Source organism: Colossoma macropomum, unplaced genomic scaffold (genome assembly GCF_904425465.1).
Source record: "Colossoma macropomum unplaced genomic scaffold, Colossoma_macropomum, whole genome shotgun sequence".
Taxonomy (NCBI): Eukaryota; Metazoa; Chordata; class Actinopteri; order Characiformes; family Serrasalmidae; genus Colossoma; species Colossoma macropomum.
The window spans coordinates 24,164,742-24,191,576 of NW_023494790.1; the positions used below are offsets into that span (position 1 = coordinate 24,164,742).

Genomic DNA, 26,835 nt, shown 5'->3' on the forward strand with positions numbered 1-26,835 from the left:
TTCTGAAGGCATGAAAATTTTGATAGTTTTAAAAATATGAATGTTGAAAACAGTGAATTAAATTTTAAAAGTGTATGACTGATACTCTCCTTGGTCTCCTCCAAAGGTCTCTCCCCTGAAATATGAAAATACATAACAGTAACGTAGTTGACATGTACTGTCAGATTCAGCACACATTTTGCACATATGATTGTGCTTTGGTGACATGGTGATATTTAAATTTTGGGTGGTTAGAGATCAGATGAGAGAGTTCAGAGATTGGAGTAGTTATTCTAAAATGTAATCATTACAAATTGCTACTTCTTTCGAACTGTAATGGGATGAATTCACTTTTTTCTTGAAAGTAGTGAGTAATCTGCTTACTCTCTGAAGTCCATTTAAATCTTTACCAACTAATAGGTAGCTACAAAGGAAAACGATAGGCCTGCGCCTCGTGACAAGTTACCATCGGGTGATGTGATATACTACATTAACTCTTGTGTGGTGTTCATGTTTTTGTTACTCAGTGGTTTGGTGGACCCACCGTATATGTATATATTTTTTTAATCAATACAGCCGTAACAATTTATGTAAAAATACCAGATGTTTAAAATATCACAAGTGGTCAGCATAGGGTTTTCCTTTAGCAGCTGTAGCCAGTCAGCAGCCTGTCCATGTTGTCCACCCTCACATACAGTGTGAAGTCACTGTATGTGTTATATGTTCTTCACAGAAAATGAGCAAAGACCAATGAATCTGGAGTTAAAATAATAATTCATCACATCATTTTTTATTTTGGTAAACATTGAAAATGCGTCCCACAGACCCGAACACTACACAAGGGTTAATACCATGTAAATTATACCTATATGAGTTCATGCTCTATGCTGCGGGTGGGTATCATGCCTGTACAAAAACCCGCCTCTATGGTACGACATGAGCAGAAGGCAAATGACTAAGGGAAGCGGCCACAAACGCTCAGACAGTAAGTTTGCGAAACATTTGCAATTCTCTGTTTTCTTTTAATCATAATACAAAATAATACTGTGGTGTCGGCGCAAAGTAAAATGCGGGAAACCATGTGCTTTGAAGGCAAACACTCTTATTGAACAGCCACCAAGGGACAACAGTCACTCAGCACTGCTGAAATGGCTGAGACAAAGGCAGGCCACCTCTAGCCATGAGCTTCCCCTTCACTGCAGATACTGGCAGCACACTGACTGACCCACAGCCCAGTACAGAATAACACAACACATGCACATCATTAAGCTAACAACAACAACTACACAATATATGTCTCTCCTACCCTGAGCGCAGCGTCTCCCGACCACCTCCCATGCTTGCGCAGCAGCGCAGTCAGTAGCAGAACGCTACAATACAGCTTTTTACCGATACCAGAATAAGCTTCTAGACAAGTAAATTTTATCCCCGATAAGGTAAACCAAAGTCTTTTTACGTCTTTTTACATTTTTAGTATCCATGTCAAACATCTATGAAACTCATAGACAAAGAAACTACCTTCAGTTTAAATACACACACACACTTTCTAAAAAGCTTATCTTTCTGGGTCGCGGGGGGAGTTGGAGTCTATCCCAGCAGTCTTTGGGCAGAAGGCAGGATACACCCAGGACAGGTCGCTAGTCCATCACAAGGCAGACACACACCTAGGGGTAATTTAGCATGTCCAATTGGCCTGACCGCATGTCTTTGGACTGTGGGAGGAAACCCACACAGACACAAGAAAAACATGCAAACTCCACAGAAAGGACCCTGGTCGCCTGGCCGGGGAATCAAACCCAGGCCCTTCTTGCTGTGAGGTGACAGCACCACTGTGCTGCCCTCACTTTAAATAAAATTCATTAAATAATTTGATTTATATGTGTATCTTATTTCTATCACTCACAGAGCATGCACAAACACATCAATGTTGTCAGAGTATTAACTTTTTAATGGGTTGTGTATGATAGGATCCATGATCCAATGCAATCAGAAAGGCAAATGAATGGCAATAATTCATTGCAAGTATAATGTTATACACATCTTTTAAAAACTTGCTCATATGCTATGCTGAACAGATCACATGCCATTTCAATTTTCTACTCTCACAGAACTATGTACAGTCAGTGATGCCATGTACAGTAGACAACATATTCTGTGTTAGGCCCAAACGGTCATCTATTACGTCAGTGACAAACTACAGATGGGCAGGACAACAGCCTCCTCTCAATAACAGTCACTAAAATGCATGTCAAAGTTCTGATAACTGATTGGATGTGGCATAAGCACAAGCTAGGTCTGTACAAATTTCAGCTGGATTATTACACAGTGCAGTTTATGTTGCTTACATGAGCAGAGTAAGAAAACTTGAAAGACTTTCTTCCATCTGTACATTTACTGTGTAGTGTTAAACTTCCTGCTTATAACACCCCCCTTAAAGACCCTCTTCACTCCTTTCCGCTTTGCACAACATCACAGGCGGATCCTATGCAGCCTAAGAGGACTCAACACAGGCCTAGAAAACACTACATACCTTTCAGCGCTTTTATTTATCCTCAATTGAAAGAAACAGCCAATCAAAAGATACCTCATTTAAAAGGCATGTCCCTTTCCCTGCTTTTGAATAAGACAGCTAATTATACTTTATTAAATGACTGAACGGCTGATACTATTTGAAAACCTGGGAACCAGCAGAAATATTCAGAATTGGAGCTGCTCAGTCAGCAGTAACAGGTAGCACAGTCACTCATAACCTATTATTTATTACAGGACAAAGTAATCCCATCAATGTAACATGTTACTTTGTACCATGTCACCCCCAAACCTGTTGGAGACAGGTTATGTGAGATTTTGTATGAGGCAGTTTTGTAATGTTTATAGCTCAGTTGCACCGATTTATCACAAGATCACTATTCTGCATCGGGATGTGCTACTTTACAATAAATTGTACAATATTCTGAGCCAAACCGATTTATGTAATATATAAATAGAGCTCTGCAGAATCAAGACATTTTTAACAGATTCAATTTCAAAAATTTAACTGACTCTTAACCCGAAAATCTGTAAATCGATAAAAAATCGATATACCCTTAACATATCAGTGTGTTGTACTGTTAAAGCCTGGCATTTGGTCATAGTTTCAGTGGTTTTAGCAGTCGCCTTAGTATTCGTGTTTATTTAGGGACAGAGATCAACCTCACTGTCATTTCTCATGAAATAATAAGGTGCCCTGTGAGTGCTGGAGGCCACAAAGTAAGTGCGGTAGATTTATAATGTGCAGTAAAATAAATACCTGGAGTGTTTGTTTAGCGTACACATGCGAATGACTAGCTATTTTTTGTTTCTCTTTTGCATATCCACATTTTGCATAAGTAATGTAACACAGAGGTTTCTGTATCCTGACCTACCTACATAGATTCTGTCATCTGCATGTGAGTGGGTGTTATTTTAGGGAGGATGGTGAAGAGCAGGGAGAGGGAGAAGGAGAGAGAGATGAGAAATGCAGGGAGTGAGAGACCTTATAAAACAACACAGCTGAAGAGACAGGCATTCTAATTCCAGAGGAACGCAACACGTTACTGCCACGGCCAGCATGACCGATCAGACCAGAGTGGTCCATGTGGTTTTACCTGACAAGAAACAACTCGACATCACTGTGGGGGTGAGTTAACACATATAATGTAATAATGGACTTAAAGCTTCATGTTTTTGGAAAGAGCCTGTGGCTCCTACGTCGGGGCTATATATATGTATGTTTTTTTGTATGTATGTATGTATTTTACAGCTACTCAGGAGATAAAGATACAGTGTAGATAAAATGTTTTGCATCTCTTTTTGCATGTGCATGTGTTTGTTTTCATACAAAACCAGAGAAATATAGGGCTAACCTACAATGTTATGACCAACAAAATGTTCTTGCCTTTTTTAAAATCCACAGTTCTATACATAAGCAGATATCAGCTTTTATTTAATGTACTGTAAAAGTAACCAGTAACTGCAGGTTATTCATTTTTCAGCATAAAAAAAACAGTAAACATATGTATATGTATATATATATATATATATATATATATGTGTGTGTGTGTGTGTATACATATATATATATATATATATATATATATATATATATGTTTGCTGCTTTTTTTTCTTGATGCTTGATGCAAGACTCAGGAAACACAGAGTAAAATATTAAAATGTATTATTTGTATGATACTTAATTTAAGTGTTATATTAAGCATCCAGCAAAGCTTAAATATAGAATTCAAGATATAAAAATAATAAAACACAGTTTAAAAACTGCTGATCAGACCTATCTGAGAACTGTGTGGGAGTGGCTAATGAGCAGCTTGATTGACAGCTCTCTATCCAACACTTGAGCGACAGGTAGTCAGAGACAGGTGGTCTAGCTTTCAAGCTTTTGTTTATGCTGGATTAGCTTTAGCTTGCTAAGTTTCTCTGACTCAAACTGTTTTGTGTGGGCAGGGCATGAGACATCAGCCTTGTGATTGGTCAGGAATTACTTACTTACTTATGGCAATGTTACCCAAGATGCCCAGTTTACATCAAGAGGAGAGAAATATGGTGAAATATACTGGTCATTTATTGGTCATTGGAACATAATTCAAAGGGTAAACTTGGTACATGTTTACTGTTTGCCTGCAAGGAGAATGTTAATGTTACCTAATTAGAAAGGAAACACAGATTTAGGCTCTGGGTCTTTAACAGAAAATTACACAAATACCTCAACATCTAAATATAACATCTACATTCTCTGTCCATCCTTTGGCTTTATTACAGAATTATTACGGATATTTTTCTGCACCTGCAAAGTTCAGTGTTAGAAGTTGGTTGTATTTTCTGCTTCTCATGATCCAAGTAAACACAAACACATTCAGTAATGTTAAGGTCTGGAGGTGGTCAGTTCATTGTTCTAAGAACATCAGCAGCTTATTTGTTTGATTTGCATGCTTTCATCTATTTTGTCTATTTTCTTTTCTCAGTAGCAGCTTTTTGACAGCCACACATTCTTTAAACTCCAGCTTTAAGTTGTCTTCTCACAGTGGAAGGATGGGTGTGGTGTGGATTTTTTTTCAGATCTGAAAGTACTGTTTATCTGATGGTGAGCGTTTTGGTGGCTTGCCAGGTCTTTCCAGTTCTGGAAAACCCAGTTTTTTCCATTTCTTTTCCTTTTACTTCCCTCCTCCTTTTGCAATATGTATATGTATACTGTATAAAAAAATGTGTGTGTGTGTTCTACAGTTGAAAAGCAGGGGGCACGACATAATCAACCAGCTATCTCAGCAACTTGGCATTAAACAACTCAATCTCTTTGGCCTGTGTCTAGAGAACGGTGAGTGTGAGGAGTATCTGCTGAGTAAGCCACTCACTGTTTAATCACAGTGGGATGTGCTCCAAAAAAAACATCCACTTAATGACTGTCCTCCTCCCAAAGAGAGAACTGGCACTATACTTGAGAGTTCATCAAAGCACAGTCTGGATGCTTTTTTATATACTCTAAATGCATAAATACTCATGAATAGAAATGTGGTAATGACTTGTCTCATGATGTACATGTAAATGATTTTGGCTCAGATAATGACCACATGTTCCTGGACCTGGAGACGAAACTAAGCACATACTTTCCTAAAACATGGAAGCACAACACATTAGAGGTAATGCCAAAGGTGACTAAAAGCTCAGCACTTTTATAATATAACAACACATATTTTTGCATCACAGCAATAAGCACAGTTTTACTTGTATCGGCAGGAGAGAACAGTCCTACATCTGAAAGTACAGTACTACGTAGGAAATGGTCGACTCATTGAGTAGGTGAACTTTTGTTCTTCTAAGAGAAATCTTTACCTACGAAAAAGATTTTGTAGGTAATATCACTTTCTTTATTTTTGTTTATCAACATCAGTTTTCCATTCCATAAGCCCTGTTTCTTTCTCTTACTTCCTGAGCTCAGAGAGGAGAAGGTGCGCAGTCTGTACTATGCTGAACTGAAGGGGCAAGTCTTAAGGTCGCGGTGTTACTGGCAGGAGGGCCTGTATTTCCAGCTGGCTGCATACGCATTACAGGCTGACCTGGGAGACTGGAGAGAGGGGCAAGGATCTTACTTCAGTCCACATGACTACTTTCCTCCTTGGGTGGGCTGTAGTTTGCATGTGTGAATAAATAAATTGATAGTTTTATTGTCATCGTACGTGTACAGCAAACAAATAGTAAAAGAATAGTATAAAAATAACAATATATCACATAGTATGTAGCAAAACTCAGAGATAAACCTGCAATCATTTAATTTCTAGTCCTAATGGCCAGTTATTCATTTCTCAAAGATGTATTTGTATAGAAATTGGATATAAGGTAATCCACTTGAATAGGGAAGAGGAAAGTCCAAGGACAGTAAGTGAAAGAACAGAAGTTTCCAAAGCTGGTGTTACTGTCACCATCAGATAAAAAGCACTTAAAGCTTTCATCTTTGAGAGAGAGGAGAAAATCAAGCTCCACTTTTGCTTCAGATATGATAAAATCCACAGGTGTTTCTGTCCATGCTTCCACTGTGAGAAGACAACACAACACTATGAGTCTGAAAGGATGTGTAGCTGTCAAGAAGCTGTAACTGAATACAGGAAACAGACAAAAAAGAACTTTTGCAAATCAAACAAAGAAACTATTGGTGTTCTTAGAACAATGGACTGACCACCCCAGAGTCCAGACCTCAACATCACTGAATGTGTTTGGATTATTTGGATTGTGAGAAGCAGAAAATGCAACCAACTTCTAAGACTAAACTTTGGCAATGTGAAATATTTTCCCTGCAGATTTCCTCGAAAAAACTGAAAGCATTTGAAGAAAAAATAATTCATACTTAATGGCTCTTTAGATTAAAAATGTAATGAATGCGGAGTGGTCTCTGACTTTTGCACAGTACTATATAAGTATGTACTAAGCATATATACATGCATATACAGACATCAGAGCACAGTACTGTACTGCAACATAGTATTTAAAACCTTGCTGAAACAGTGACTTTACTGAAGAATATGATGAACTATTCATCATAAAATGTTCACACAGCTTTAAATGGTGTTTAAAAAAGAACCCTCCTCAAAAATAATGATACAACAGTGACAATATCTGGACAATTCTACCAAATTAGTTCAAACTGCAGCCCCAAAGTAAAATAAATAAATAAATAAAAAATAAAATTTAGATCTTAAATATTTACAAAGATAATGTTATGATCTGTTTAAACTCAAGGCATTAATTACTTTCTATTGGAAGGTGTCCCATAAATTTACACTTAAATCACAATTAAACTTAAACTTAACTTTTGTATTTTTTCTTTGTTTTTTCCTTTAAAGAACTTTTTTATTTCTTTAGATTTAAATTTATCATGAGTTACTTGCTGTCCCACGTTTTCATGTCATTACCAAAACACAGAGGTTTACTCCATGGACGGAGCCTTATTCTAGCCACACCCCTGCATTTAAGAGCAGGTAGTGAGACTGCATCCCTGTCCCTCATGGCCACATGGTGAGCACCTAAATCCTACTGTTTTAAAGTAAATTTGTCCCAAAGTCTCAAAATCAGTGTGTAACCTTAAGAATTGTCACTACCAAAACACATATGCAATTAAGTAAACTTTTCATGTTTTAATGTAAAATAATATGATGATAATATGATGTGTACAGCTGTGCAAAGCTGTGTTTGCTAGTCATGAACAGGGTAGCATTTTTGAATTATGCTCAAAATGAGTTAACATTATTACTACCAAAACATTTGGTGAAGTTTCAGTAGTGTAGTTATGATTGTTTTGTTAGTGATAAAATGGAATGTTTAATTTGTTTTAATAAAATAAATTAAAATGTAGAGTCACTCAAAGCAAAAAGATTTTAGTCTAAAGTTAAAGTCAGCTAAACATCTGAAATGTGTTTTCAATTCTGATTTTGAACCAATTCGGTAAATTGATCCTTGTGTGTATATAAAATGATGTATGTACAAATTAGCAAGACTGCCAGCGCAATATCAGCAGTACATACGTATAAGAATGCAAATAAAAGTAATAATGTAGATAAGTGGGGTAAATGCAAATGATGTGAAGGCAATGTCAGTAATGCAGAGGTATGATAACAAAAATAACTCAAAACTCATCTCACGCTGTAGTGCACCACTGTCAACAACAGTAACAATAATAGCTACTACTAATAATAATAATACTATATGAGTAATACTATATTTACTATGTAATACTACATGAGGAGTGTTATATGGATGATAACTACATACACCTCTGTCACTCAGATTTTGACAAAGCGTGGACATGACTATGTTGTGCAACACATTCCTGCCCTGCACAGAGAGCTGCGGGGAGTGTGTGTGTGTGATGCTGTGCTGCTCTTCATCCAGGAAGCATGTAAAATGAGTGATGTACCTGTTATCTTCTACACCATGAACAAGGTCAGGCCAAGCAGATGACAAAAAGTACTTTTTAACATTTTGTATGTTGTCATTAAGTGATTAATTGCAATTGCATTTTATGTTGAGGTAATCAAGCCTGCATATGCTGATTCTACTCTGCACAATTTTTTTTTAAGAGTGACTATGTCTGTTACTTTCCATCTTACAAACATGCCCCCCCCCCTCCTCCTCATCCTTCCCTCCTCTTTTCCAGGGAAAAAAGGAACAAAAAGCCAGTCTGTTAATGGGCCTAACTTTGAGTGGTCTGCATGTGTATAAGGTAAGGTGACATCTGCTCTCTATAAGGAATGAACATTGGTAACACCTTATTTGACTGGCAGTTGTTTCATTTATAGCGCTGTTATGAAAGATAATTCCCAAACAATGGAACTTATAAGGCAGAGGCCTAGTTAAGAATGGCTTTGAAAGATGCCCTCAAACTAAAGTCGTATAAAAGTGAATACATGTATGAAGACTTTCATTTCAGTTAAAATCTCAGACTTAAGATTTTAAGTCTACTTACTAAATTCACTTTAAGGGAAAGGAAAAGGAGTTCACCAGTGCCCTCAGGTAGACTTAACACAAAAAATTGGATTTTACATTGTGGAAATTATATAGTAAGCATCATAATTATTGGCACCCTTGGTAAAGACAGAAAGAAAAGATCAGAAAGTCTTCGTGGTTAATTAGCTGAATCTCACACTGAAGATATGAGAGAAATCCACCTTTAATGTAAATAAACTTCTGTTCCAAGATAACAAAAACCCTCATGTCACAATCTCGGGAGCCCCTATCATTTTTAATTATAAGTATTTTTATTTGATTATTTATTTCATTCAATTTTTTAACTTATTAGATTAAGGTGAAATTTATGTCACATTTTCAGATTTCAGGTTGAGCAATTTTTTGCTCAATGTTTACCAAGGGTCCAATAATTATAAAGCTGATTGCATTTGCCTTTATAAGACCCATACAGCCTATATAACAGTGTTATAAATGGAACAAATATGCATCATTTCAGTATAAGGTCCTTATGTCGCTACAGTGCTAACTCCATCATAAAAGTGAATACTGACAAAAGCTGTTCATAAATAGTGAAGTACTGCTTATTAAATATGATTATTGTTATTATATTATAATTGTTTTTCAAGTCCTTACGTTTGTGTCATGAAATCCCTATGAAGGTTAGCTTTCAAATATCATTACTATTTATATGGGTTCTTTTCCCTGTATTTTTATGCTCTGAGAAATAAGAAACGTTGTTATCTCTATTTATTTCCATTCAAATCTTGTTGATGTCAAGTGTTCAGACTATTTGTGTTTATTGCTGGTTTTACTTTATCTCCAGATGGTCAGTGGTGAACAGCAGCTTTTATATGAATTTGTCTGGTCAAGCATAGATCACATTACCTTCCAGGTGTAGTATTCCCACTGATAATTCTAATCTAATCAGAAAGTAGTAACTAAAGCGAATGTAATCAGTTACTTTTGGTCAGTGATGATATAAAGTGAAGCTCATTTTCCGGTGTTAACAGGGAAGAAGGTTTGAGATCAGGTCAGATGTTCTGGCTGGGTCAAAGCTGGTGTTGTACACTCGCTCTACTCTTCACTCTCAACACCTGCTAAAGCACATGAGCAACAGTCATCGCTTACACCTCAACACAAAGCTCCCAGTCAAAGAGCTGCAGCTGTCCAAGAGCAAAGCAGGTCAGTGCCAACACATTTGCACACGCTCAGCCAACATCAGCACTCAGAGCGTCAAGGGCCACACGCACACAGCCCCTTCCCATTCATATGATCAAAATTCAGCCTCTGGCTCTGGCTCTTCTTCTTTTAGTCTTATTTTTTCCCCTCACTGTTACTTCTTTCTTTCACTCTTTCCTTCTTTCTCATGCTCTCTTTCTCTTTCCCTTTTATGTTTATTCTTTCTCCATCCCACACAGAAATATGCAACACAGGGGAATTCTAGGACTGGACTTGGGAACTGCTGTATCTTTTGTTCTTCTAAAAAATACAGGCTTTACATTCAACTTTTGATTCACACTGTATATCAATGTATAATGTATAACTGTGCCACTCTGGTTTTCTGTGTTCAGGGGTAAGACACTACAGAGAAGTGTATATCAGAGACAAAACTAATCTAGACACAGAGGACAGTGAGGACGAGCTTCCGCCAATGAAATTCCACCTGGACAAAGCCAGGCAACTCCAAGCTAAACTTGCAGAGCCTGTCTCAAGCACCAGTGAGAACCAGCTGTGGGGTATTTCCAGTAAAGGAAACCGCAAGAAAGCAGGTACACACATTCACATGACTGGAAATGTCATGGATCTACAGAAAACATATCAGTTATTGGGAATGACGTGTCCTGGATGTCATCCTGGCCGTTTTCAGTTAATGACTCAGTAACAGGGCAAAAACATGACACGTAAGTCACCAACACCACCAGTTTCACATTTTAACATGTGACAGGTACGCTGTGGTATAACCGTTCCTGCCTCACCCTCAGGGTGGAGGTCGCTGAACCACACACACACATATGCATATGTAGTGCAGGTTTTCTTCCCTCATCTTGCAAACACGCTTCTGGCCTAAAAACAGAAACTAATTAGAGAAAATATCTCAATGACCATATAAACAACTCAGATATGCAATACAAAAAAGTACAGAGAACATGCTTCTGCAGATTTTAAGGCACAATTACTGTTTATTTGCTGAATTTAACATGTTGGGAAAAAATTAACCACAAAATGTGGCCTGTGCAAAAGCTATGGTATTGCAGAAAAATGCCATATTGGGGTTTGTTCCTTGTAGAGGATGGGTTCAACTTCATTACTAAATCCTATAACTATAATAATCTCCAGAATGAGTTATGATTCACAGTTTACAGAGGGCAGGAAGCTTAAGTCAGTTTATGCTTTATGTACTACAGGAATTTGGAAATGAGCAACTTTATTTCCTGCCAGTGATAAACGTGAGTTTCGTGAGTGACAAAATTTCTGAGCTGTCAGGTGGTAATTCCATGCTGGATGACACATTTAGGTACAATGTCACTGCCTTTCTTGAGAAACCAAACTCAAAGCGAAACCTCAGTGTCTGGGCTGCTATGGTTTTAACTATTATTTTTTCCCTGTTCTCATTCTCCTCTCAGGTGCAGCCTCGGCTAACTCAGATGAGACTGAGCTGTGTGTCGATGAGCCGGAGGAGATGTTTGTTGATGACCCTGAAGAGATCATAGGCTTGACTGAGCTGCTGGAAGGAGTGTCTGTAGATGGTCCATTAATGCCTGTTTCTCAGTGGATTGGTGAGAGATTAAAGCCTGGCACAGTAGCTTTAGTTATATATAGTTTATATATTATAGTTTTAAGAAAAAAAACACGATATTGTGTGCATGTGCTTCATAAAAAATCTGATTTCTTTCCCTAGATATCACAATGGAAATGAAACAAGTACGTAGCATGAATGTTGACTGTGTTCAGTAAGACATATGTGTGCAAAGTGGTTGTTTTTAATTACCTTTAATGACATCAAATTGTAAATACTTATTTAATAGAACCGCTTTTTCCCAAATGTTAAAGAGTCTCTACCATACATTTTCTTGTATTTTATTTATTTTTCCCCTGAGGTGCACTAATGATATTTGTGTTTTACGTGCTAACTAACAATTGTGGTTTATTTTTACATGACAATTGTCCAGCCTCACTTTATAACTAAGAATTAAACAGTCTGTTTTAATTACTGTGTCGTTAAGACTGATATGTAAGCGAACTCTGTTCTGATTGGCTGTCATGTATTGTGCCCCATACAAAAAGCAGCTCTGGCTGAAAAACACTTTGTAATGTCAGTGTGAATGGGCTGTGCTGAAGTGCCGGGTGGATATATGTACAAATTTAATTGCAAAAAAGCTCACAGAGAAGAGAGACTAGCTAGGGTAGGGAAGAGTTTCAAACAGGAAATCATACTTTATGTAACTTCCAAGCCAGTGGATGCCTCCGAATAATAATGCTGTAAAATTTCAGTCACCCAGCTCACACCTTTACACTATTGGCTACTATGCTATCCATTGTTTATCTGTTATTAGTTATTTAACCTGACATTTGTTAAGCTTTTCTTGTTTCATTCCCAGCCTTCCTTTGGAGCTAACTCAGTGCTTCTCCCGCTGTGTAGGTTTTAAAGTGGAAAGCGTGCACCGTTTCTCTGGACTGGGATAGTACAGCAAACCTTCACCTTTCACAGTCAGTCAGCTGTCCTGCAGAAGATAGCAGCACTCACCTAACAAACCACCACACACCAGAGGTCACCATCTGAAAACACAATCTCGGACTTATCACTTCTTAGCAATTTTAAAGTTAAATTACTATTACTGTAAGGTTATATGCTTTTTTTATATCTAACATGGCAAACAATGCATTTATGTTAATTTAAATATTAGTTTAGTTTAACGCTAATTTAATATTATCAGTATATTATTTTAGTTTATTGTAATATTACAATTATGTAATGTACAATAAGTTTTGAAATTTTGTAAGGTTGTTTGATTTTAATTTGAAATGTTTGCTTGACTGATTTTTGGCCTAGGTGAGTTGTCAAGATTCTTATTTTTCAGTATTTCATTTACTTGTGAAGATATTTCAGCAGGACTTTATATTAAAGCACAAATGTAGTCAGAAAAGGTCAGACAGATCTTCAGTTTTTAATGCAGACTTGTTTTTATACTAGAGAGCAGGTTGTACGTCATATCTAGGCTATTGTTTGCCATACTGCACAACATCTTATTACCATGGAGACACTTAGAAACACACACTGAGGGGGAAAATCAACACGAGAGGAAGCACGTGCACAGTTCCACATTCCGGGGAAACACCGTTGTCAGCAATTAGCATAACCCATTCCCAGAAGTGACTTGTTTGCCAGACACTGGCAGGTGGTGGTACGCCAGAGTAGTCTCTGTCAGGAATGTGATTAAATGCATTAAACAAGACTTACCACTGTTGCCATAGTCAGGAAACTGACCAGGTCTGCTTTTGTACTTTTAAGTTTCACTGAATTCAAGGGCCAATGTCCTACATTTTTTTTATGTATTTTATATTTTTCTTTGATGTCCGCTCATAATGTTTGTGTGGCTTTCTGTACCAAAATTCATGACAGTTTTCCAACATCTCTTTTTCTGTTGGAATTAATCAGGCTGTTTTTTTGTCACGGTGCCTTTAAGACTGATATATGATAAATGACTTCTGTTCTGATTGGCTGTTCTCTTTGCTTTTCCATGGATTTCCATGGTAATCTGACATGGGGACAAAATTATTTTTTCTCACTGCGAAAACTGAAGATGGGGATACAGACAGTATTACTGCAAGAACGGTGATGAAATAACCAGTCTTCATTTTTTTACACCAGCTAAGGACAGTTCATTCTGTAAGCTTGACCTACCATTCTTTTTTTAATGGACCAATCTCATATGTTATTTTCTTAGTCCTTAAATCACCTTATCAAATTTAGCAATCTGTCCTTACCTTGAAGTTTTAGCTCTTTAATCATTTTTTCCTGTGTGCGTATATTTTGCATGTGTAGCTCCACATGTGGTCAGATGTTCCTGAGGGACACCCGAGAGCCCGACAGACTGGATGTTGTTTTCTACCCATTTCAAATGCCAAAAACAAAATTATTTGGTTTGGATTCGCTGGTGATGTAAACCTCAAATTGGGGTTGCCATGTCCAACAAAAATCTCCAGTCCTTGCCCAACAGAAGCTAAAACTAGTCAAAAATTTTAAGTATTCAACTGCAAAGGAAACAGGCGGTATAATGCGTATATATAGTACTCTGCAAACCTCTATATAAATGGGCAGTGAGTATTTATAAAAAAAAAACACACAATAAACACAAAAACAAAAATAAATAATGCATTGTGATTTTGTGTGTCAGCTTGTTATACACTTCCAAATCTGTCCTTGAGGAAGGCCAGTATTTACAGTTACCATCTAATACTTAGAATGATTCTCCAATGGCTCATTACTCCCTACATAATGCACAACGCAGGTCTTAAAATAATAAGTGCATAATATGTAGTGTAGTGTAGTGCATAATACGTCTAACAAATAGCCTTTTGGGATTCAGCTATATGAACACAATTCCCTACTGGACATATATGACACTATTTATGTGAAATAGCTACAATCTTATAATTCACATAGTGCTCTACATAGTGAGTAGGGAGTCACTTGAGAATCAGCCCTAGTTTATCAAATCAGTTTAACAAATCCATGCAATAGGTGGAGTGCAGAGAGAAGTCAGAAACAAAGTTCTTCTAACTATTCTTTTAACCAACATGTTCATAACAGGCAAAATACTCTTAATGCAAGTTTTCATGGCTGTCTAAAACTTTGCACAGTGTTGTATGAAATAGTTTACTATAAAAGGAAACTAATGTGAAAAGGTATGTACCTTTTTGAGCTTAATTTTTTAAAAAAAAAGAACTCACTTTACTGAGGACATTATTTCAAAGTAACAACTCTTTTCTTGAGCATGGGTTTAGGCTACTTTACAGCTTCTGCTGCTAGATGTCATTACACCCTTAGACCTCCTTTACAACTGAGCTTTGTTTTCCCTCTCGCTCTCTCACTCTCGCTCTCTCACTCTCGCTCTCTCAGCTGTAGTCCACTGTTCTTGCTTGTCTGTCTTCAGGTTTCCAGCTCATCAAACCGAGATAATACACTCATTCAGTGATTCATTTTCATGTTCCACTATCTGCAATCATTCAGCCAGCCCAACCTGCAACCCCCCCCCGCCTTCAAGTTTTCACCCGCGACTGCATTTACAAACAAGCCCAAACTGGTGGGAAAACCTCCATGAATCTGGCAGCTCTAACTCATCTTTAGACAGCACAATGCAAACAAAACATGTTTGTTTAAAGGCAAGGCAGAGTAGTTGGTAATATGGGAACATCTGAAAAAGAAAAATTGAGTCAACAAGTAAGTCTTATGATGATTTATGCTGCCATGTTCATGCTTTAGATCAAAATGCCTGATTGCATGTCTAAAAATGTACAGGTCAGTCTAAATATAAAATCAGTCGACATCCTGTAAGAATCCCAAACAAAGTATGGCAAACATTCAAAAGTTTTTCATTAAAATGCGTCCCCAGTACGACCAGATGAGAGCCAATTTTACCTTTACACATCAAAAAACACATCAACACACACATCATGTCCGTCTTACTTCTACCAACATACTGTAAACATGTTTTTTCACTTGTTACTATCAGATTATTACACGCTGTCCAACAGTGATGTTAAAACAACTTTTATTTAGTAATTATTTTTTACTGAATGTAAGTTTCAGACCTTGATTCTTCAGATTACGTTGCAGGAAATTTCTTGTATCCAGACTGATTCTCTGTTTTTTCACTCTGACTTTATGCACACTTTAAATGGGGCCTCTTAGGCTGTAGTTTTGTTTATTATTATTGTTTTTTGTTTATTGTGTATTTGTTCATTTATTACCAATGCACGAGGATGACTTGTAAATCCCCCTAGGACCAAAGGCCCCCACTGAGGGGAATTTTACCATTTAAAATTCTATACTTTTCAATATTTTTTAAACTGTGACATATTGTTTCCCTGCACAGAGAGGCAACAAGTACCAGATGTACAGACAGAGCAACACAAACCTATATGTAAGTGAAAATATTGTTACTTCAGAAAGTAATGACTCAAGAAGAAATAAAAGTACATTTTCCAAAAAAACTAGAAGTACCAGGCCTAATAGCTGACTAAGTACTGAGTAACTCATAGAACTGTAGTAGAACCTCTCACATCCAGCATCCATCAGCAGAGCAAATGAAGTTTGTTAGGCCCTATTCTTCACTTTCTGAGGTACTTTTGGCATGAAGTAAAATGCAATTAAATGAAATAAAAAAACCTCAAAATTCAGTCAAAAGCAATCACAAAGCAGTACAGGTGTTGTTGCCAACACAATGAATTAAAATTGGTAACTAAATGTTAATGACTGAATAAAAGAATAAAAAGAAAATATAAAATATACTTGAGTAAAGGTAAAAATATCTGAAAATACTCAGGAAAGTTTACTCAAGTACACATAACTGAGCAAACTTAACTTGTTACCACCCATGTCTGACCTGTACATACACTACTTTTTCAGGCTGCTCGTGCAACATTGTACCCTCTTCCCCTCTCTGAGAGTGGGTGGGGAGTGGATGGATGGGTGGAGCGAAGAAGGGCATTTGTCTCATTCTTTTATTAGCAGTCATTTCTCACTCTTCCTCTGACACAGCCGAAAGCCAGCAAACACGGTGAGCGATTTGACGGTGAGTAATTTTAGTCTAGGATAAAATCTTTTTGAGTGTAGTTTGTTACTGAATGCTGCCTGAGGGTACAGCTTTGCATGGCACTTGGATATATAAATGTTGCAATCATATTAATGCACCGATTGGAACAGAAACTGCTGCTACTGGTTCACAGATTAGCTGCTTCAGGGACTAAAGGAACTGAGATGAAGTCAGTTCCCACGGGCATTAAAGTATTCTCTGGGCTTGGTAATGTTCCTTTTCTGGAATGTGATTAACAGAGCAGTGTTTTATCTGTGTTTGGCATCCTTGAAGTTTTGCTGCATTGATGGAAAATGAAAAATGAAATGGGTCACGCTACGATGTATGCTCTCTTAGTTTTGTGGTTGATTTGATCTGATGCAACAGTGGTTCTGCTAGATTGTGAAAAAAAAGAATGGTGGCTGAAAAAAAAAACCTATGACTGATGCATTTCGGCTGCCTTGATGTTTATCAGCTAGGTGCGTTGTTTTTCTGTCACAAGATTTCCTCAAAGTCACCTGATAATACGTCAGGAGTCAATGAAAGTCAGAAGCTGACAGGGGAGGTTTTCAGAGATGATCAGTAAACAACTGTTAGTTTACATTTGTGAATATGTAATTCCAAGGAATTACAAAAAATATTTATTCAAAGTCTTGTGCGTGTTCTACTCAGGCTGGTAATATCCTACATATCTTTATTAATCATCAGTTGCATAAAAGGAATTCATGGTTAACATTGAAACATCCGGAACCTTAAAGCTAGGAAAAGTTTCTCCAGAGCATATTTACAGGACTCCCGGAAGTAAAAAAATTGGCATGGCCCTCGCAGCAAGGTTAGTGATGAATGCAGAAAACGATTTAAATTTTGTATATGCATGCATTGTTTTTCAAGTTGCGGCAGGTGTAATTAAAGCTGGGCTTGTGGTTTTTCATCTTTTCCTGCTATGTCTTTCTTTGTCTACCACTTTATTTGTTCCTCATGAACTTTTAGAATAACAAATAGGTGTAAAAGTAATTTAAAATCATGACTATTTCCCCCTTATTCTCTGTAAAACTGCTTTGTGACAACATCTGTTGTAAAAGGTGCTATATAAATGAATTTGACTTGACTTGACCATTTGGTCTAGTTGGCACTGGGAGATCTATCTATTCATAGTTTGTATTAGGCACAGTTATACTATGATTTAAATACTATATCCATCAACTTACAACAGGCACAGATCAAGTAAAGGTACTGAAATCAAGCAATGGTATCTCTTCTCTCTTAGATAATCAGGTCCTAAATACGTCATTCAAATTGACAGATTATAGGTCAGTACAGTGTCAGCTGGAACCACCAGAAAGAGTGTGATTTTGTTCTGTAGTCGTGCTTATAGGTTTAATAATCTAGGTGACAAAATAGTCACGTGGTCACAGTGACAGCACAAATATTAAATTTCTCAATTAAAACTTTATTTAGTCTCACAAATGAGGATATTTTAAAGGAATAACATTTATACAAATTCAGTATTCATTTTAACTGACAGCTTAAACAACTCCCAATCACTTCTTGATCATTAACCTCCATCAGACCTTCTCCAGTCTTCTCAGTCTTCTGACTCTGTCTACTTCAGCTTCTGACTCTCCCTCTCTTAATGCCTGTGTAACAGTTTTTTTTTTGTTGTTAAATTCAGCTTAACAAGATCTCAAGCCTTAATGAAAGATCATTTAATTCAAATTTTCTGTTTGAACCAGCAAAATCTTCTCACCTGTCTGGCCTCTGATGGAGCTGCCGCCTCTTAATTTCATATATTCATCTAGAGGTTGAAACGATATGTAAAACTCAAACGTCATGCTGCACCTTTTTAAAAAAAATATTGGGTCATTTTAGCTAAAATATATATATATAATCTAGAAGATGAAGAACAGAATATTGAAATTCATCATGCATGTAATTGTGTTCAGAGTTGCTCCAGAAGTGCTTTGTTGCTGTTTTGCGGGTGCTGTGTTTTACACTGTTATCTATTTCCAGGACAGCAGTCTATTTCCGCACATGCACAGACTGAGAAAAACGAAAGAAAACAGAGTATGAGTAAACTCATTACTGAGCTAAAATCCAGCTCTCTTTATCGGATTTCTTTAGTGGATTTCTATGCCTTAAACCAATCTAAGAAATCAGAGAATGCCGATTACATAACCATTTGAATAATCTGATCACTGCTGACATCTGATAATGATCAGATTATTAAGTGCGTGCAAACACGCCTACTGTTTCTGAATTAAAGCAGAATAATGAGCAAAAAAAGGTCACTGACCTTCCAGGACCAGAATTGCTCACCCTGCCATCAAATTAAAATCTGAAACTCTTATTAAAAAGATCTGTGGATGATATTAGGACCCCTGGGCAGGGATGGGGGAGTAGCTAAGTAGCGTGTTACTTTTTATAGTTAGCTACAAATTTTTGTAGCTAATTGCTGTAGCCGCTACAGTTTTATGAAATGTAGCTACAGTTTTGCTGCAGGCTTCAGACAATCCACGCAAAATCTGAACCATAGAGCGTGGTGGTTAACTGGGCTGGTGGCGACTGTGCAGTAATGACTGAGCCACGGACAGTTCAAGCTAACGGTCACGCGCTGATCACCCCTTACTAGTACGCTTAGCTCAGGGGACTAATATTTCAGCAACCGAAATATTAAGAAGAGCCATTTTGTCCTTTTAACAAAAATCAAACCACCTTGGGAGCCACAACATTTTATGTCCGTTTTACCATCATGGCGGTAAGTATGTCTCAGTATGTGCTGATGTGCTAGTACAGGCTAAAACTTAAATACTTACTTTGCTCTGGTTTAACCTTTAGCTCAGCTGTAGCCGCTTTTCTCACATCTCAGGAAACTTCTCCGCGGGTTTCTTGTAAAATATGTCTCGACGTTCAACTTTTTACGAGGCTGAAGTTGCTTCTCGTTCTCCTGCTTCCAGTTTGAATTGTCCCATTCCACATTAAATGGTGCTTGAGGCACCAGATTGTACTGCTGCGTTCCATTTAAGGTGGAACAGGACAATTCGAAAGAGACTTCAGCGGTGTGAGTTGTTGCAGATTAAACGTATCAGGAAACCAGCTGAGTGATTATAAATGCAAATCCATTCATCTTCAAATTATCAATGTTCATCTTAAATCTTTCTCTTTACCATTTCGTTATCTGCGTTGCTGTGTGACCAGCAGTCTGCGCATCAGTCTTTAGCGTTAAAGGTTGGTGAATTAGCAGTTATGCATTAACTCCAGCGTTTAAGACCATTTATTGTGAAAACTGTGTTTGAACTGTGTTATAACGATTTTACAGTATTGTTATTTTACCTAAAAATCTAGTTCTGCTGTGGAGCCGCAACAGCTCTGCAGCGGTGGAGAGATTATTCAGGCCTGATTCTCATCCCAAACAGAGTCTGGGTCACTGATGAGAGTTTTGAGGCTAAAGTGTTGCTGAAGTTTATCAAAGGACTCTGAATGTCATGTCTGTATCTTGCTGAAATGTTGAAATTGGAGCAGTTTTATTTCAACAGTTGACAATGCTTTGCACAAAGTTGTTTGGTTTGTATTCGGTTATTTTTGTTGATTTTTGTAAGGAAAAACCTGGAATGATTGACTTTGCCTTTACTTAGTCTAAAGTTTTGTTCGATATCACGCCTTTGGTTGTGTAAATCTGATTGTTGGTTACACTTAAACTCATTCACAGATTCACAAACATTCTTACAATCACACTTTTGAAAGTAGCTAAAAAGTTGTGCACTACTTTTCAAAAAGTAGCTAAAAAGTAGCAACTACTTTTTCTGGAAAAGTAGCTAAATTGTAGCTAGCTACAAATTTTGGAAAAGTAGCTACAAAGTACACTCTTTGTAGCTACTCTGTGTTAACACTTTGTGTCAGGCCACAAGTACATGCGTCACAGATTGTGAAGTGACATGCTTGTGGTAAAAATCTGAACATGCTGCTTTCAATAAGAAGTAGGCCTGTCACAAGAATTATATAATCACCCAATCAAAGTTATTTGAAATGATCCCATTTATTAAAGCTGACTGCAGTCATTTTCTACTGTGATTTTATACTGCAGCATAAAATGTGAATTGGGTGTGCTGGGTTGAGGCTAATAAATGTAAATAAAAAGAAAGCAGGAAATGCATTCATTGATACATCATGGAGCTTATGAAAAAAATTTTCTAACTTGGTGCTCTAACATGTTCAGAGGACAGCCCTGAGTTATGCCTGTTTCTTTGGTAGTTATGTAGCTAATTCTAACGTTTGCTGTATGCATGCTAGCAGAATTAGTGTTTTTGCTTATTTTTTTCACTCTTGTGAAGAACATTGAGCTTTGTTTAACTCTACCTATAATTCTGTGTAACTAAAAATATTGTATGCGTAAAACAGTGTTAGCTACTAAGTACACAAACATAGCTAGAATGTTAGGGGGCTAATCTGCCCTTTTGGACACTTTATGCTCGATTCTTGAAACATCCCCGTTTTCCAGGGACAGTCCCGTTTTTGGTGGCCTGTCCCTGGCTGAAGCTGTCCCCGGAAATGCCCCACCAGAAAGTCCTCAAACTTCTTGACTGTGAGTCACCGCTTGGTCTGCTAAACAAACTCACTGATTTTCATTTTATACAGTCTTTTCTGTACTGGGTACTCAAAGTTGAGAACTGACTCATTACATCCCTCTCCTAAATACTGTAAAACTGTCAAAAGGTACTGACATTGTGAATTGGACAGGATTCAAATCACTATATTACTATATTGCCAAAAGTATTCGCTCGACTGCGTTCACATGCATATGAACTTGAGTGACATCCCATTCTTAATCCATAGGGTTTAATATGATGTCGGCCCACCCTTTGCAGCTATAACAGCTTCAACTCTCCTGGGAAGGCTTTCCACAAGGTTTAGGAGTGTGTTTACGGGAATTTTTGACCATTCTTCCAGAAGCGCATTTGTGAGGTCAAACCCTGATGTTGCACGAGAAGGCCTGGCTCGCAGTCTCCGCTCTAATTCATCCCAAAAGTTTTCTATCGGGTTGAGGTCAGGCCAGTCAATTTCTTCCACACCAAACTCGCTCATCCGTGTCTTTATGGACCTTGCTTTGTGCACTGGTGCACAGTCATGTTGGAACAGGAAGTGGCCATCCCTGAACTGTTCCCACAAAGTTGGGAGCATGAAATTGTCCAAAATCTCTTGGTCTGCTGAAGCATTGAGAGTTCCTTTCAGCTGAACTAAGGGGCCGAGCCCAACTCCTGAAAAACAACCCCACACCATAATCCCCCCTCCACCAAACTTTACACTTCGTACAATGCAATCAGACAAGTACCATTCTCCTGTTAACCGCCAAACCCAGACTCATCCATTGGAATGAAATTTGGAGGGCTGTAGCGATTGACTCTGCAGAAAGTTGGCGACCTCTGCGCACTATGTGCTTCAGCATCCGCTGACCCTGCTCTGTCATTTTACGTGGCCTACCACTTCATGGCTGAGTTGCGGTCGTTCCCAATCACTTCCACTTTGTCATAATACCACTGACAGTTGACTGTGGAATATTTAGTAGCGAGAAAATTTCATGACTGGACTTGTTGCACAGTTGGCATCACGGTACCACGCTGGAATTCACTGAGCTCCTGAGAGCGACCCATTCTTTTACAAATGTTTGTAGAGGCAGTCTGCATGCCTAGGTGCTTGGTTTTATAGACCTATGGCCATGGAAGTGATTTGGATGGGTGAGTGAATATTTTTGGCAATATAGTGTACTTCATTTTGCTGGCTAAATACATAATGAGTCTTTGTTATTGTTAACTCATTTGATTTCGAGCTAAACGTAAGGAAAAGAATAACGATGTCCACCTAATCCTGATGTGTGTGCATGCACAACGCATCTGTGTTGTGTATTATAACTAAACCACTCGTAACAAATGAAACCGAGGGACATGTGCGCAAATGAGAATTCGGGATGATGGAAGACTCAAAACATATATAGGCAAAACATATAGGCTCTGAAATTATGAAACATTAATGTACTGAACAAAATGACAGAATGTTATGATCGTGACAGCCCTAATAACACGCTAGCTGTGTTACTAGTAACAATATGTTGTCCTTAAGTGCACACACAAATGTGTTTCAATAAGAACAACTTTTTATCACATCTGTTTTGGGACTGAGACAAGGGCCTTTCGCGGTTAGACACTGTCATCATATCAGCGGAAGCAGAGGTCTTAATGTCTGTTAGACCGCAGGGAGTTCGTCTCTAGAGACCACTCTGACGACCCATATAGCAGCTTTACACCACTGCAGTCGATGTTGTGTTGTGCATGGTGTCCACATGCTTGTGTGAAGCTCTCTGATATTGAAAACACATCCTCAACTCTGCCCAAGCGGATCTTGAGCTGCCATTGCTTCCAGAGGTAGGAACTTGCTAGAGGTTGTTTTTGCCCACACAATTTTCCCACACCAGGTGCTTCTGCATGCCACAGTGCTGTTCAGCATGAGGCTTTGCTGCTGTACTTGCTGTGCTTTCCATCTCATTCAGTTGGAAAGGAAGCACTGAATAATGCTCCAGTGTGTCCTGTTCTACTGCAGCTGCTTTTCTTTGGCAGCAAAAACATGGTATGCCATAAATAGTCCAAATGATTCAAGCCTATATGCTAGTTTTATGTAAAGACTACAAAGTCTGTAACTTGAGGGCTTTTCCTCAGATAACCTGGAAACAAAGTAAGCAAAGAAACTGACATTGCAGAAATATATCGACTACAAAATGAGGAACAAGATTTGATAACCACTCGAAACATGCATGCAGACATAAATCCCAGACAGGGCCAGGGCAGAGCTGCCAGCTGATGAGCTTGGCTTAGTAAGATTGAACTATGCGTCAGCAAACTCAGTCAATGTTAGCCATGTTGATCAGTAATAACATATAACAGACACTGCAAGACGGCCACTGTCCCCCTAGATTTAGAGCTCAAGAAAAATACATTTTCAATGGTATTTGCCTAAATGAATAGAAGACATCAAATTTCTGTTGCTGTTTCAGATGCCAGAGATTGTCCTTGGGTTAGCCTTTCTCCTGCTTTGTACCAGCGTTTTCCAAATCGGTAATGTACTTTTTACCTTCAAGCTTTATTAAAGCAGTTGTTCTCAAACTGAGGTCTGTGAACTTTTAGTATACTTGTTGACATGAAACATGCTGCTCCTTAAGTTCTTTTCCTAAGTACAGTAAAAACCTTTAAATTATTGTCCATGATAACATTATGTGCTACAGAGATGGGCTACAGGTGCAGCAGAGGTTAGGCTGTAAAATGCTGGAGCATTCCTTTAGGACTTTAGGGAACCAAAAGTTGTTTTTCTATGACCTTGCTCTAAAGAACCCTTTAAAGACCTGTCACAGTTTCCCATTCCTGGCTCCGCCCTCACCTGTCTCCTCCTTAGTCCCAGCTTCTCCCTCCTTACCTTAAAAAAAGATACAAGTCGAATGACCTTCTGTTGTTAATCAAACTCAACAGTGGTCTAATCCATTTAGTCCACCCAGGTGCACATGTCTATGATTTTCCAGGCAGATGTCAGCTCAGCGGTTTCTGGCCGCTGCTTTTTTTCCATGTATATTCTCCTTGCGTGCACAATTTGCCGCCTGGACACATATTTGAGACAACGAGTTAAAAATGTATTGCGGATGTCAGTCTAATAAACTAATCCAAGGTCGGGCAGACGAAGACAATGTTGACATGGGACGAGACTGGGAAGGGGTGGAGCCAAGATTGTGAAACTGTGACAACTCTTTCATTGTTAGGATTGTAAGATAACAACTGCAGTAGCGTAGATACTGGGGGCACATCAGGGGCAATCACGGAAGGGGGGCGGGGGGGTCACCCAGCGACCAAGTCCCCTAACATCTTAACTAGCTCCCTCATTTGAATACTAACACAATTATACACCCATTACTCACAGAAAGATTCCATTTTTAACCACACACTTCACCAGTTAGCTTCCATCAGCTCTACATAGACAGTCTGTTTATCTCCTTATTTATAATGTAGCTCATCCATAGTAACCAAATTAAAGCTGGTCCTTCACAACCTGCAACTTGATACATTATCTATCATTTTAAAATTTTAAATAGGTAGTCTAATGTAAACATTTAAGTAAACATGAAATGCTAGTGGATGAAACATCATGTCTTGAGCATCAGCTGGTTTGAAAAACAACAAGAGCGCATAAACAAGCAAATTATTTTGGCACTTTTTTTATTCACTGGAAGTCATTTTCGTTAGTGGGGTGGGGTGGGGGATGGGCATAATATCCTAGTTATGCCACTGGACAACTGTCATATATGGATAATAGAGCCTTCCATTACAGACAGTCTGTAGATTATTAAGCAAGCAAGCACTGCTTTTCTTTTTTTTCCTCTCCAATGACCTTATCAAAAGTTTGTTGCCATACAGATGTTTGAGAACCCCTGTCTTAGTATTTGAAATGTTTGGCCTCATTATACAGCAAACTGATTTACTATAGTGAACTGCTGTCTGTAGGTTCGTCAGAAAGCTGCAAACTCAAAGTGAAGATGCTGAATAACACGGAGGACCAAATCTCATGCTTCAACAAAATGCATGGAGAAGAATGTGCGATCGGTCACTCAACCAGCTACTGTAACATCGAGAAAAAAAACGGACAGACTTGCATCAAATGGTCTGATGCTGATATGACGTGCATGAAAACAGATCAAGAGTTTTCAAAAGTCTCTCTTGGTAGGTGACAAACATTGTCTACATAGTATGTAAGTGCTCAAAGACTTCAAACACAGAAAATAAACCACTTCTGTCAACACACTGCTGAAAAAGTGTATTTGCGTATTTTCATTTTTCAGAGAATAGAAGATGCGCTCAAGATCAAGAAAGTGAGTCAAGTGTTCTGGTCTTGCATTTTTCTTAATACTATGCATAATAATTCAGTAAAACAGCCGAATATTTAATCCCGTTCTAGGTTTGGACTGCATCAGAGAGTTTACAAACCTCGGTAAAGTTTACACACACAAACATTTCACTTGTCACTCATATGTTAAAGGCTTCTTAAAGCAGGCTTTTTGATGCATTTTCATTCTTCTTTTTAACACGTTTTTCATTTTTGTATTGTGTGTTTAGGTTATGCACGGAATAATGCGGCACATGTGACCACATGCCTAGAAGGTATGATGTTCACTGTTCAGTAAATATATGAATGCCTTTAGGCTAAGCTAAGCCTACCTTTATAGGACATAAGAATGACTCCTCTGTGGTTTCTTTTAGGTCTACATCTGGTGCTTCTTCCTCTTCTTTTTTTTTTTTGAAGATGCTTTTTTTTTTTGAAGATGTTTCAACAAACTGGATTTGCCTGTGAAGAAAACAGAGAACTTTGACTGCTACAAAGTACAAGCTCCATCTTTTCAGACGCAACTTCACAGCATTAGGAATGTCCTTCTCCTTGATGAGCATGTCACAAAACTTATTCAAAAGCTTCTTATTTGAATTTTTCATTCCACCTTAAATGGTGCAGCAGTAAAATTCAAGCAAAATAAGAAGGAATGCTCATCTTCTCACCTACTGTACATGACAGTCAAATGAGGAGGACCTGTCAAGGAGGGAACGGTAATAAGCAGAGGTGGAAACACCCAGTGACTGCATTTGTTTTACTATACTTAACAATAGTATAGCAAAAGTATACATTTTGTATCAATTTGCATTAGTATTATTAATCATGTGATTATTAGTATTGATAATCATGTCAATTTGCATTAGTATTAATAATTACGTTATAATCAATCATTATAACAATCATGTTATAAAAAATGACTGACTTTTCATGTGTTAAATAGGAATTCGCAGATTTTTCAAAATGTCTGCATAATTGAGTCATTAAGATGTAAACAATTCAGAGAAGTTTAGATGGGTTTGATTTAAAATGCTCCATTCTAGATAAATTTAATGTAGCGTCCGGCTAGCGCCTCTAACGGAACAGCAGTGAGAGACTTAAACACGTACACAGTTGTTGTTGTTGTGGGTTTGGGGTGTGTGTGTGTATATATATATATATAATT

The 26,835-nt window shown here is 37.9% G+C and overlaps 1 protein-coding gene across 4 annotated transcripts; it reads left to right on the forward strand.

Annotated features, from left to right (window-relative positions):
- The first annotated feature begins 3,200 nt into the window (after nt 1-3,200).
- LOC118809401 (FERM domain-containing protein 6) lies at nt 3,201-26,835 on the forward strand. Of its 4 annotated transcripts, none has more exons than XM_036572686.1 (21): nt 3,201-3,637; nt 5,236-5,326; nt 5,569-5,660; nt 5,746-5,804; nt 5,948-6,128; nt 8,287-8,442; nt 8,657-8,722; nt 9,791-9,859; nt 9,978-10,149; nt 10,539-10,736; nt 11,592-11,744; nt 11,867-11,889; nt 12,608-12,736; nt 16,065-16,112; nt 16,598-16,748; nt 23,803-23,863; nt 25,295-25,510; nt 25,630-25,659; nt 25,746-25,778; nt 25,904-25,948; nt 26,048-26,835. In XM_036572686.1, the coding sequence occupies exons 1-15, from the start codon at nt 3,569-3,571 to the stop codon at nt 16,697-16,699; spliced, it is 1,608 nt and encodes a 535-aa protein (XP_036428579.1). In that variant the 5' UTR covers nt 3,201-3,568; the 3' UTR covers nt 16,700-16,748; nt 23,803-23,863; nt 25,295-25,510; nt 25,630-25,659; nt 25,746-25,778; nt 25,904-25,948; nt 26,048-26,835. The 4 variants fall into 4 exon arrangements, with proteins under 4 accessions (XP_036428579.1, XP_036428580.1, XP_036428578.1 ...); XM_036572685.1 differs by having other exon boundaries at nt 3,202-3,637; nt 16,598-16,763; XM_036572689.1 differs by having other exon boundaries at nt 3,202-3,637; nt 5,569-5,648; nt 16,598-16,763.